Source organism: Rhipicephalus microplus, chromosome 10 (genome assembly GCF_043290135.1).
Source record: "Rhipicephalus microplus isolate Deutch F79 chromosome 10, USDA_Rmic, whole genome shotgun sequence".
Taxonomy (NCBI): domain Eukaryota; kingdom Metazoa; phylum Arthropoda; class Arachnida; order Ixodida; family Ixodidae; genus Rhipicephalus; species Rhipicephalus microplus.
The window spans coordinates 14,625,843-14,639,008 of NC_134709.1; the positions used below are offsets into that span (position 1 = coordinate 14,625,843).

General features: G+C 46.2%; 1 protein-coding gene across 1 annotated transcript; it reads left to right on the top strand.

Moving 5' to 3' along the window:
- Positions 1 to 4,179: 4,179 nt before the first annotated feature.
- On the top strand, positions 4,180 to 12,276 carry LOC142774873 (beta-galactosidase-like). The gene is made up of 3 exons (XM_075876021.1): positions 4,180 to 5,667; positions 9,655 to 9,927; positions 12,124 to 12,276. Exons 1-3 carry the CDS (start codon positions 4,180 to 4,182, stop codon positions 12,274 to 12,276), a joined length of 1,914 nt encoding a protein of 637 aa, XP_075732136.1.
- The last annotated feature ends 890 nt before the right edge of the window (positions 12,277 to 13,166 follow it).

Consider the following 13,166-nt stretch of genomic DNA (forward strand, 5'->3'; position numbering starts at 1 on the left):
TGAACACTCCAAGTACCGCCATCTCTCATCTCGTATCCCCTGTGGCACATAACCGCTCATGGGCGGATATGTACCACCGGTGGCCACGTACTACAACGGAGGACGGACAGACCCACACCCTAAGAAGCTTCGCCCCTAAAAAATTTTTCTTTCGATAACACTTTTCCATCACCATAGAAAAGAAGAAACCGGTTAGGGGCGAAGGAGCATGCAGGAAAACGTTTTTCCACTCCACTAACCTAAAATAGGGGCGAATCATGCAGTATACGTGAGTGTTTCTCACAACAACATCGCTGCTAACAGGCACTGACGGACAGAAGAAGACCGAAGAAGAAGAACGGCCTAACCGAGGTGATTCGCCACATTTTTTTTCGAGAAAGGTTCCTTTGATGAGGCACACTTCGTGCCACGCCTGAAAACGGGCATCAAGTACAAGCATTCCAGGCCCACTAACATCGTCGGAAAACTGCATCGGAATGCAAGCCACCCTAAGGTGCTTCATCTACTTTCAACAGTCACCATCTTAATCAGCAGCGAGGGAAGCACGATCTCTTCGCAGATGTTTCAAAAAGTACAGTGTTTCAGATCGATGATTTTACCGTAGAGATACAAATTGTGTCTCTGATTTCAGATCAGAGACTTAAATGCCTTGGTACATGCGGTAAGGAATTCCCACACCTCTTTCAAGACAAGCGCAATGTTTTAAGTTGTGACAAAGAACCTTTAACTAATAATATGCAAACTACAGACCGTTAGAAAGTTGTGAAATTTACCTCTTTTTTTTTTTTGCGGCACATAGCCCTTTATGACGGACCATGGCGACGTCACACTCCGGTATGCCGAGACCTTAAGATGCTTAGCCCCAAAAAGGATCCCGTAGAACATAAAGCTGGGCAAGTGAAGCGCTCCTGTGTTCGTAGGGCTGTGTCCTGGGTGAGTTGGAAAGAAATTCACAGATCAATATAATATTTGTGGTGCAACTCAATCTAGCAAAAAAAAAAAAGGAAGGGAGGAGACAAAACAGGTTCTTTAATTTGGGGTGCGCTAGTTTTTAAACTTGTTTGGGCCAGTGAATACTACCTCGACACCATACCTATTCGCGACTTCTTCAAAGCGATGGGACAGCTTGAGTACGTAGCGGATGATAAATGACTTTTTAACAGGTTCGTTTATTTCGGCGATTGCTTGGTATTCGATATTTATTACTTTTGGTAGCGTCTGCGTAGCATCGCACAGAAGTTACTTCACATAGAAGCTACTTTGCAGTATTTCTGGCCCCAAGCAAGTTTTAACAAGTTTAGTAGTGGAATGAAAAGAAAACTATCGCGAAACACAAAAGGCCAGAAACGACCAGGATGCGGCGCGAATCACGGGCATTCGTATGTAGAATGTGAGCTAGTTTGTTTGTTACCATTGTCTTGTGGTTACGTTTGCATAGACCAGAGGAGCATATGTATAAATGTAAGGTTGCAGGAAAACATATCGTTGGAGATAAAGTTAGACCAACTCCCGCCAGAGGGAACCATGGGTAGACGCGAAGCAGCGGGCGCTAACGCTGCTCCCTCGCGCCTGTTGCCACGTGCACGTTGCAACGCGTGGCGCCCTCTCCCTGTGGAGAGAGTAGGCTTCACGTAGCCACGAGCCCCCTCTCTTTATAGAGAGAGGGCTGACGTGCCGCAACGGATACGAGGGTCAGGCCTCTAAACTTGAGCTCCGCTCGCAGGATTTCAAGCTGGACAATTGAGCCTTCGCGATCTCCGACGCCAGCGTAGCTCCCGTTGACTGGTTCGCCCTCCGCGGTCTCCTGACGCCGTGCAGCTCTCGCATTGTGGTGCCCTATAAGGCACTGCGCCATACCCCTACAAGGCACTGCGCCGTGTCGCCTTTAGGCAGACAGAAATTAGGTGCCTTCTTCCTTTTCCTTACGAACCACTGACCAACCTCTAAACTTGCGGTGGTGTTTACGCTTGCGCTCATTGCGGGTTCCGCAGGAGAGAAACCTGGAGAGGCGCAAAGCACGCTGTGCTGAACCGGTGTTTCCTACTGGAACTATAACAAGCGACAATTAGCTTCCTTTACTAGATCAGGAACCATTTTCCATCGTAGAGAAACTGCACATCCGGCTCAGTTTTTAAAGCTTTTAATATGAATATGTGAATAACGTATTATCTAATTGACTACCAGTTATACAACTCTCATGATATGTATGAGGATATGAACCCGATGCACTGTACATACTGTTCCCACTGCATAATCGTCAGACTCATTAGTAGAGGAATCAGGAGCGCTTATGGCAAGGTTAAAAGAGGGTCGTCAACCGCCCTAAGGAGGGATGAAATAAACACCCATCAGAAAGTAGGCACTGCTTTGTCCATCTCTGTCAAATGGTTGTGAAGAGACGCGCTTATCTGTCGTTTTTTAGGCAACCTATTCTCACGAAGAAGTCTGCGCCCACACTCGTCGAAGATGTCAGTGCCTGCTCTTCAACGTCACACAGCACATATGCACGCTATTGGTCAATAGCATACAGATAAGATAATTTACACTTCTTGCCACAAGGTGCCGCCACGTGCGCCTGCGGCGCCCTCCATAATTGAAAGGCGCCGCAGGCACGTGGTGGCACCTCATGTAACAATGGCAGCCTGTTAACATTACAGAGTAGCTACACTATGCGCACACTGCGGGAGCGATGGCGTGGGATAGTGGCCCTGTTCCATTCTGCACAACGAATGTCATGAGACTCGCTGACAACCGAGTTTCATTGCTCCCTGCGAAGTTTGCAGCGTGTTCGTCGGAACGAGGGCAGATGAAAAACGTTTGAAGCGAGGGAAAAAATCGTGCTATTCCTCTCCATCTTGACGGATTCGAGAAGGGAAATATTTGCGTAATATACAGCTGAGCCAATTAGCTCCTTCAACACTTAGCCACTGAGGACATTCGATGAATACTTGAAAAAGTGATTCAAGGCCGACTTACAAACGCCTCCGTGATTAGGCTAAACATGTCATCATCCAGAAGCGTTTCTGTGAAACAGTGCTCTTCAAAAAAAAGTTGAAGAATAGCGCGAGACAACCCCAATATTCGATTGATTGATATGTGGGGTTTAACGTCCCAAAACCACTATATGATTATGAGAGACGCCGTAGTGGAGGGCTCCGGAAATTTAGACCACCTGGGGTTCTTTAACGTGCACCCAAATCTGAGCACACGGGCCTACAACATTTCCGCCTCCATCGGAAATGCAGCCGCCGCAGCCGGGATTCGAACCCGCGCCCTGCGGGTCAGCAGCCGAGTGCCTTAGCCACTAGACCACCGCGGCGGGGCAACCCCAATATTCGAGAACTCGGGGCTGCAGTGGAGCTGAAATGCGCCAAAGCGAAACGCTTACCGCAGCTTACACCGCAGAATAATAAGCTAAGCACCTGAAAAAAAAAAGTTATATTTTCTGTCATCTCGTACAATGCTCATAAAGACATAAAACGTGTCACGTAATAACACGTATAATCACTTCCATGGTCCTTGTCGTAGTGCTAGGTCGGTTCCTCAAGAAATATAGCTCGTTACGCAAAAATCTGCCAGAAACAAAATCAGTGGCGACGTTGATTTGAAGGGGCATTGGAGTGGGAACCTTTCACACAATACAGGTCATCAAGGACGCCACTAGTAGAAAGTAGTTAACGATTCAACGCATCGGATGCGATAGGGTGACGTAATTGCTTAATTGCCCTTTATTTATTCCGAGAAACGTGACAAAGTAAAGTGATGTATAAAAAACAAAGTACGAACACGTGCTGTCCAAAGTTATCACAGCCATATTTGTTCTTCCAGCCCGAACGGCAGCACTTTTACATGAATACAGTTCATTAAAAAACACGATTCTGTCAATGTCTCCCTGCACTCGAGTTTCGAGCCGTTGTTCTACGCGTAGAAGTATCATGATAGTATGTGACAACACATCAACACTATCGCTGAACTACATCTTACTTCAATTTCAGTGATCAAGCTGATGCGTGGTGTACGAAGGTTGCAGAGAGGCCACGCCTATGGGATCTATATACGGTGATGATATCATGCCAGCGCAATGGCGAACATCGGGACCAGCTTGCTTTTCATGACCGAAAATTTGGTAGAGGCACTGACGTGTGCACGTAGATAACCTCTTACCATTGAAGAAACGGTATGACGGGCCAAGTTAGCGTAGCCTTGTTGTGCGCCGGCGTCCTGTTCATGCAGGTGAGTGCCCAGAAGCGTTCACTCGTCGTCGACCATACGGGGGCGACGTTTGTGAAAGACGGTCAGCCGTTTCGCTTCGTGGCGGGTGAGATGCACTACTTCAGAGTCCCGAGAGCGTACTGGAAGGACCGACTGTACAAAGTAAAGATGGCCGGCCTTAACGCGGTCTCCTTCTATATCGAGTGGAGCGGGCACGAGCCGGAACCCCAGGTGTACAACTTCGAAGGCATGTATGATCTCAACGCCTTCATTGAAGAGATCAAGCAACAGGGTCTCCTGGCCTTGGCCCGTCCGGGACCATACATCTGCGGCGAGAGAGACAATGGCGGATTACCCTACTGGCTACTACGAGACAACCCGAACATGGTGTACAGGTCCAGTGAAAAAAGCTACACGGCGGCAGTAGACCGGTGGTTCGGCAAGCTCCTTCCCATGCTGGAACCACATCTGTATCGAAACGGGGGCCCCATTTTCGCAGTGCAAGTCGAGAACGAGTACGGCCACTTGGGCAAGTGCGACCACTCGCACATGGAGCACTTATTGAACGTCATGGAGTCTCACTTGGGCAAGGACTTGGTGTACTTCCGCACGGACTTTCCGTACGCCTCGTTCTACGCCTGCGACAAGGTGCGCGACATTGTGGTCGCCGGTAACCTACCACCACACTACGGAGTAGACTCTTCCTTCTCAGTCATGAAAACGGCCAATCCCAAACCGGCGCCCATGGTTGTCCTCGAGTATTACACCGGTTGGATGGATTACTGGGGCTATTCGCACAACTACAAGACAAAGGACATCATCCTGAACACTTACAAGCTTCTGATGACTCGCAACGCCTCGGTAGTCTTCTACATGTTCATCGGTGGTACAAACTTCGGCTTCAAAGCACCCAAGGGCCTCGGTTTTCCCCTCACGACCAGTTACGACTATGGGGCGCCTGTTAGCGAAGATGGCGACATCAGGTCCATCTACTACGAGATACGTAACCTGACGACCAGCTACCTGGGTCACATGCCCAAAGGAGACATGCCCAGAAACACGTCCAAGCTGAATATCGGCAACGTTCAGCTGAACGACTACATATCATTGGAGGACATGATGAATCACTTCCGAAAAAAAGGGTGGCTCGTGCAAAAGCAGGCGGTTGACCCGGTGTCATTCGAAAAGATGAATCACAGCTCCGGGTTTCTGATGTGCAGCACTACAGTAAATCTGTTCACTTATGGCACGGGCTCACTCTGGTTTCCTTATTTACGGGACCGCGCATACGTGCGAGCCGGAGGCAAGCTCTTCACCTTCTACAACCACTACGTCAGTTATGGGACCTACAAGTATTGGGACACGATTCCCGTTAAGAAAGGGGACAAACTCACCGTCCTCGTGGAGAACATGGGAAGGGAGGACTACGGATTGGGTATGAACACCGACCTCAAGGTGCGTAAAATTGAGGGATGCGTATCGCCTGCACATGACGCATAGGCGTGTGTGCGTGGTTTCTGATTAGAAGGAAGTTCGGAATGTTGTTTTTTTTTTTTGCTGCGCTTCTTTCCCTCGTGACTCGAGTCTAAAAGGATCACATGCCTCAGACTGAATGAGAAAAAAAAATGAGTGATGCAGTTCTTATCACAATGAGCTTTCTTTGCCTCATGGCTTTCGGGCAAGAAAGACGGAAAACAGTTGTTGGTATGCAACATCACGGGTTTTTTGGTCGCCATGATCGTAAAATCCAGCGTAGCTACAGCCCAGGTCTTTATACAATGTCGGCGCATGTCCGATTTAGCTACTGCGAGGGGGCATCCTTCCCCCTCACACCCTGCAAGTTCGCATGGCCACGTACGTTACGTAACTGACGTGAAAGTCATGCTGCTCCTGACTTGACAGCTAGGCATGCTGGGTTCCAGGCCCACACGTTCACGGGGACGAGATTTGCAATGCCGACTTCTTGGTGATGCGTTTGAAAAATTTTAGTAGGGCGAGGTGAAATACTGAAACCGGAATATGTCCATCTGTGCCTTCCTGTTTCCGTATTTCACCTCGCGCTACGAGAAATTCTTTCAAGACCAGAGTTAATGGCCGTGCATGACTAGTAATCGATCTTGTTATTTATTGCGGCAGCAGTTACTGACAAAATTTTGCAAAGCCGCAACCTTCGGATCAGCAGCCGAGCACCCTATAGTCACTGTTCCACCGAGGGGGAAAGTTTAAAAGAAAGAGAAATATGTATGTGCATTGGGTTGTGCATAGTACACGCTTGCAGTGCGCTGCTGAAACACGAATATGTGACTTCTGTGACATTTGAAAGTTCGCGCTTGTCCTTTGTATAACTGTGCGTTCTTTTCGATCGCCCATTCTTGGGCTTTAGCGCTGGAAGTTTCAAACCGCCTGTTGTTTTTCACGGGACCGTCGAATTACTTAGTATCATAATTCTGCCGGTCGTTCGTTACCTTGAGTTCGAATGCGAAACTGTGTCTTTCACCGTCATCTGGCCCAACATAGATTATCGGATCGGAACACTAGGCAGCTACGTCACCATGGTGTGGCAAGAAGGTCACCAGTTGAGCAGAGCTGTGTGCACCAGTAAGTCACACGCCACTGCCTTTTGCGGCTAGGACGATGTAACCGAACTGTATAACGAATATCTGTAAACCAAGAAAACGTGTAATTCGGCAATTAAAACTCATGTACTAATGTAAACGAAGTTTCACTGCAAGTCCCGTCGTTATCTTCCAGGATTGGGGGTGTGCTACGACCGTACGTCGAACGCTGCCTTCCAGGCCTGAACAGTATTCGTTGCTTCACCCTTGCAGCGAAAGAAACTTTTTCAAGTCACAGCGAAAGTTGGTAGAGCAGCCTTTCAGATCCTTTATAAACGAAGCATTTCTTTGCGTACTATCTATCTATCTATCTATCTATCTATCTATCTATCTATCTATCTATCTATCTATCTATCTATCTATCTATCTATCTATCTATCTATCTATCTATCTATCTATCTATCTATCTATCTATCTATCTGGCAGCTTAAGACCAGGTGCTTTCATGATCACCTCCTTAACTTGGGGCACACATCAATTAGTACGGGGGGGGGGGGGGTAAGATGGTTTGACGAGTACGACGCGCTGGTCATGATATGAATAATGCCATAATCTCGTCGTATACCTTCTCAAACGTTTTACTGAAAACAGTGGCACATTCCCGAGGGCGGGTATGTGCCACTGGTATGCGGGTATGTGCCACAGGTGACGGGCATTTTTTATCTACGCAGGAACGGTGAGAACACACTTTTGTGAACCATCGTCATTCATCACTGTTTCACTCCCCAGTCACCCTTCCCCAGTGTAGAGTAGCAGGCCAGAGCAAACTATAGTTCAGGCCGACCTCTCTACATTTCTGAAAATAAATTCTCTCTCTCTCTCTCTCTCTCTCTCTCTCTCTCTCTCTCTCTCTATCTATCTATCTATCTATCTATCTATCTATCTATCTATCTATCTATCTATCTATCTATCTCTCTTTCTTTCTTTCTCTCTCTCTCCCTCTCTCTCTCTCTCTCTGTAATTTCAACGCTCCAGCATTAAGAAAGAGCTGACATAGACTGCGTTGACCAGACGAATGCGAATAATACATGTTTGTGAAACGTCCATTCAGGCTGCAGTACTGATTGATCAAATTTTATAAACATTACATATGTACTCCTATGATACAGACGTCATGTCGGCGTAACTTTAATTGTAGTTGGGTGCTATCCGCCGCAGTTGAATAACATAGCAGCGTTGAGGGCTACCATCCTTCCGAACCCCAGCGCAAACACCAACGCTTTATATCAGCTTATACCACTTCTGCTGTTGCTGGTATTAATGTTGCTGTTGGCATCGTTACGCAACTGCAAACAACTGCAAGTATAAAACATATGCGGCTGTTTAACGTATGTGTATATATTGATCACTGCTTGATAACGCCTCGTTCAATAATACAATTTAAACACATTCACTTTGCATCCTTATGCTTCTCATAACTTCGATTCCCAATGTACGTGGGATCTGCCGAACTTTCTTAAACATTCGGTTACTGCTGCAAGCGCACTTGCAGGGTACTGACTTTGTCATAAATCATCATAATTTTTTTCTGTATTAGGCAAGCATCAGTATGCCATCCTTCGTCATTCTTCGGAGAAGTGTGGTACACGCTAAAGATACAAGAAATTTTGTGCAGTGTGTTTCGTCCTGTGACTGACGACGATGAAGAATTATGCCTGAAGGTTTAGTAATGGGTTGTACTGTTTGGCAATCACCGCTTTATGCAATTGGCGTTGCTTGCTCCTTCACTGTCCTAAAACTCTTTATCACTCCTATTAAGGCGGTTTATTTCCCGACGTCAAGCCAGCCTAGGCGTAGTTTTCAGGAAAGTTTCAAGCACCGGCATTCCCTGTGGTATAACACTGGGCTGGTACTCAGGGGGCCCGGGTTCAAATTTAATCGCAGACTTGGTTTTTTTTCTTATTCACTAAGTTTATTTCACACGATAGTGGTTAGGGTCGCCGGTGACGACGGCGCACGCGATCCTCATTGTCATCTGATAACAGCTTCCACTCTAAAAAATTGCTTATTTTGGAAGTTACATCCAGCAGGGAAAAAAGAAACCAAGTAATTTCAGGTAACTGAACAAGCTAAGCAAACTAACCAGCAATATCATAGCCGAAATATACGATGCTATGAAATTTATTAGCTTTACCAGTTGCGCGAGTAGTTATATGTCATCATGGTTTGCATAAGTTCGAAGTCACGTGGCAAGGCCTGTGGAATTGTTTGAAGACTTCGTTATACCACGACTGTTTCATTATTTCTCACATCATGAGTCAGTAATTGTGGAAATGTATCGTGACTATAGGACACTTCTAGGCGGTGGCTTAATAGGATACCTGTGATTTCCACTAATTTCAGCTGTTTTTTACAAATGTCCCTCTTAAAGAGTCTATTACTAGTAATGAGCACGGTGCTTTACAATACAGAAAACGTCTTTCTGATGTGAAAAGCGAAAGTACCTTCGAACGTGGAAACTTACCTCTGTTAAATTCTACTACTGTGCTACTCCAAGATATAACTCTTCAGTGATAAGTGCTGTAAAATGTGTGTCACAGAAGTCATATCAGCAGTCCTGCCTTTCTGCAGATTAGACTTCAAAGCCAGGAAAATACATTTACTAAATTAGGTATCGGTCATAAATATCGCATAATATGTATTACTATGATCAGCGACACAGTTAGACTGATTGTCCTTGAGAAAGAATGTGCCTGGAGTCTTGAATAGAGACGGTCGGTGGTGCCATCTCTGACGAGAGAGTGCCAAGGCCGGAAATGCACTTTGAACATCAGAAAATTCAAAGTGTTGCCTTGACGTACCCCAATAAGCCAAACTTCTCATGCAGGGCCTCAATTATGCTTATCTCAGCAGCATCAAACTCAACAACTGGACAACAGAAGTGGTTCCCATCAACAAGAACAGAGACATCAGCGAGATCCTCCGGATTGTTCAGCAGAAGGGGAATGGAACAACTCCCGGTTTCTTCCATGGAACGTTCACTTTGAAAAAAGAACAGCAACCGGCCGACACCTTCCTGGACCCGAGAGGATGGATTAAGGGTTTCGCGTTCATTAATGGCATCAACTTGGGTCGCTATTGGCCACCAACAGGACCGCAGGTAACTGAGACCCGCTCCCATCTGAGCAATAGCTATTCTTGATTATGTGCTAATAGTGTTCAAGATTCCTTATTCAATTATTATTTGCACTTCATGCGGAGGCACAGTCCCCCTTTTCAGCTTACTCTATGGATTGAACCTCCCCCACCACCCTGCGGAAGCCTTCAGCATCTAGCGTGACCTTGCATTGCTTGCAATGTTTTCGCTCCTGTCTTGATTTTACATGGTCTCCGCGATGATCCAACCTTTGAGCAAGTGACTATGTGATGTGATGAAATTGTAGCACCTTCATCATCATCATCATAATGACTCATTCATGATTCACCACGCTGCGCCTCTCGCGCTGCTTGTGCTCGGAGCTCGAGGCGCGTGCTAGAAGAGACCGGGTCCAACACACGACTGCGTCCAACACGCACCTTCCATGTTGGACGCAGGCAGCCGCCGCCGCTGAGTTTCGACCTGAGGAGAACAAAGCGGCGAGACTGGCACGGCCACGTCAGCCACCTTCACGACGTCATGTCACGTCCCTCGTCTTTACTCATGTTACACCATCATGTGACGTGACATCATGTGATGTCATGATCACGTCAAAATCGTGTCGATCAGTGGCATAACGACGGCATGTGGCGAAGTCATCTCGTGATTGTGATTTTTTTTTCAGTCATTATTGTTGAAGCTTCCGATACAACACACCAACTGTCAATTTTAGCGTTTAATGAGGCACTAAGGCCTCAAAAAAGTCCATCATGCATTTGCCTGCACGAATGTAATCCAAGGACATGGTTTTATCCGGCCTCGGGGATCGGGCTTCTTTGGACCTCATTCGGTGATGGCACGCTTAGGATGTCCTGCAGCCTGAATATATGGGACGCCATGACGTCATAGGCTGACGTTATCACATATTGACGATTTCTAACATCGCTCGTGTTGATGCAGCTGACGCCAGGAATAACTTTTTCTCCTTCGATAAGGCATCTATTGGTTTTTCCTTCAAAATTAGAAATAGTTCAAAACAAAGAGGCTAGATTTCTTTCTAATTGCCATCACTAGATGAACGGCAAACGGATGGAAAGATGGCAACTGCAGACAATTCAGTGTTAGATTGCCATTACAGCGTGTCTGGTGGTTGGTGGCGGACTAAAACGCACCTCGGATGGGAATAAAATTGCGCGATTGCGTTTCCTCATTAAATATATTAAAGGACATCTCAATAGCACTATAACCCATGAGGAACAGCTTCAGAACTGCCCCGGCGTGGTGGTCTAGTGGCTAAGGTACTCGGCTGCGGACCGGCAGGTCGCGGGATCGAATACCGGCTGCAGCGGCTGCATTTCCGGTGGAGGCGGAAATGTTGTAGGCCCGTGTGCTCAGATTTGGGTGCACGTTAAAGAACCCCAGGTGGTCAAAATTTCCTGAGCCCTCCACTACGGCGTCTCTCATAATCATATGGTGGTTTGGTACATTAAACCACACATCACCATCATCATCACAGCTTCAGACCTAAAAAGTAACTAATACTCGAAGACGCACCACAGGGATTGGGCAAGATTAACATTGTGTACCGCAGGTGCTAATGTCAAACGAAAATGACCATCTGAAAATTAAGAAAAAAATTAAATAGCAAAAAAAACCACTAGCCCTGCGCTGTACGCGCAGCATTGCCACAGCAACAGCGGAAAGAGCATCCTTCACGAGCCTTTTTTTAACATTCTTTGGGTAGCTGCGGCAATGACACTTGCAGGGTACCCACTACGCCAATAATCATTGTCTTGTAGGCATGCATTCACAATGTCATTCTTCCGAGAAGCGTGGTACCTGCTACAAACCTGCAAGGAACTTCGTGCAATTTTCATCTGCTGTGGCTGACGACAAAGATTTATGCCATAAGCGTTTGTAATGTCCGCACTCCACCCCACAGGGGATATGAGCCACAGTTAATGTTTGTAAAGGGTTGTAAAGGGTTGTAATGTTTGTAAAGTGTTTGTAAAGGGTTGCAGCATTCGGCGACCCACACGTTGCACGATTCATATTATGTGACAACTGGTTGTTTCTTTGCTTGAACGACCCTTTATTATTCGTTTTAACGCGACTCCTCTCCCGAAGTCAAACCTGCTTCGAGTCGATTCGCGAACGTGTCTCGGCTTCTTCCTCCTAGAGTCACACCATTGTATTCACCTAAATCTCTCTCATGCGCAGGTGACGCTGTACCTGCCGGGTGTGTACCTGAGGCCTCACCCTGAAGAGAACCACCTGCTTCTCTTCGAGACCGAAGAAGCGCCAACGAACCGCACAGTCATGTTGGTGGACAAGCCAATCTTAGACGCTGACATCAACAAACCGAGGCCCTGAAGATTACACGTGACACGCAAAGAACTGAGTTTTACAGTGCAGCTGTTATCAGTTTCGTTGTAGCTTTACGCGTTCGCAAAACGTATCACAATACTTGCTTGCTTGCTCTTATATATGCTTTAGATAGCGTTTACTACAGGGGGGATGGGCCATGAGAAAGAGGAATTACAAATTTTGACGAAAAAATTATTATTCCGTCATCTAGAGAATATAGGACTGGTCAATTTGAAGAATATGCACGAATAAAGTAGGTAAATATTTATTATTTGAAATGAATAATGAATGGTAAATACAATGAACCAGAATTTCATTTGTAAACAAAAAAATCTAACAAGCGAACATTTCTTTGTCGCTGAGAAATTCACTAACTGCTATGCGGACGCTGCTATTGTCATGGCCCAGACAAGAAGCCCCAAGGAGACGGATATTTTGACGATTAAGAGTAATGTTTATTTCTTAATATAGTTTGTAAACTTTTCTTCGTATTGCTTGTGAAACATCAGCAAAAAATTAAAAAGTGATCGATCTTTTCTGGCTTTTGACAGTAAAAGTAGAGGACTGATACTTGTCGAGATTTGTAAAAATAAAAATTAGGAGGTAGAATCCAGCACCGAGATTTTATGATGCACTCTTCAAATTTTCGAGAGGGGCACCATTTATTATTCCAATAAAACGACAAATTTTTGCGAAATCGCGATTCTGTGACAAAACTGGTATCGGGTGGTACAATGGACAATGCAGGAGCATCTAGGGACCACCGGAGACGAGAGCGTCGGCCATTTCATTATATATATTGTAGTGAATTTGAATAACGGACGCTCTGCTGGTAATGAAGACAATGATGATGATCGGTGGCTGCAGTAGTAGCTCGCGCATGCCACTCGTCATTA

What these genes read in the sequence shown, in the direction of transcription:
- LOC142774873 (XM_075876021.1), top strand. Translation starts at nt 4,180, where the DNA reads ATGACGGGCCAAGTTAGCGTAGCCTTGTTGTGCGCCGGCGTCCTGTTC. An exon ending in GTATGAACACCGACCTCAAG is followed by an intron (nt 5,668 to 9,654) that starts GTGCGTAAAATT and finishes CTTCTCATGCAG; the next exon opens with GGCCTCAATTATGCTTATCT. An exon ending in GGCCACCAACAGGACCGCAG is followed by an intron (nt 9,928 to 12,123) that starts GTAACTGAGACC and finishes TCTCATGCGCAG; the next exon opens with GTGACGCTGTACCTGCCGGG.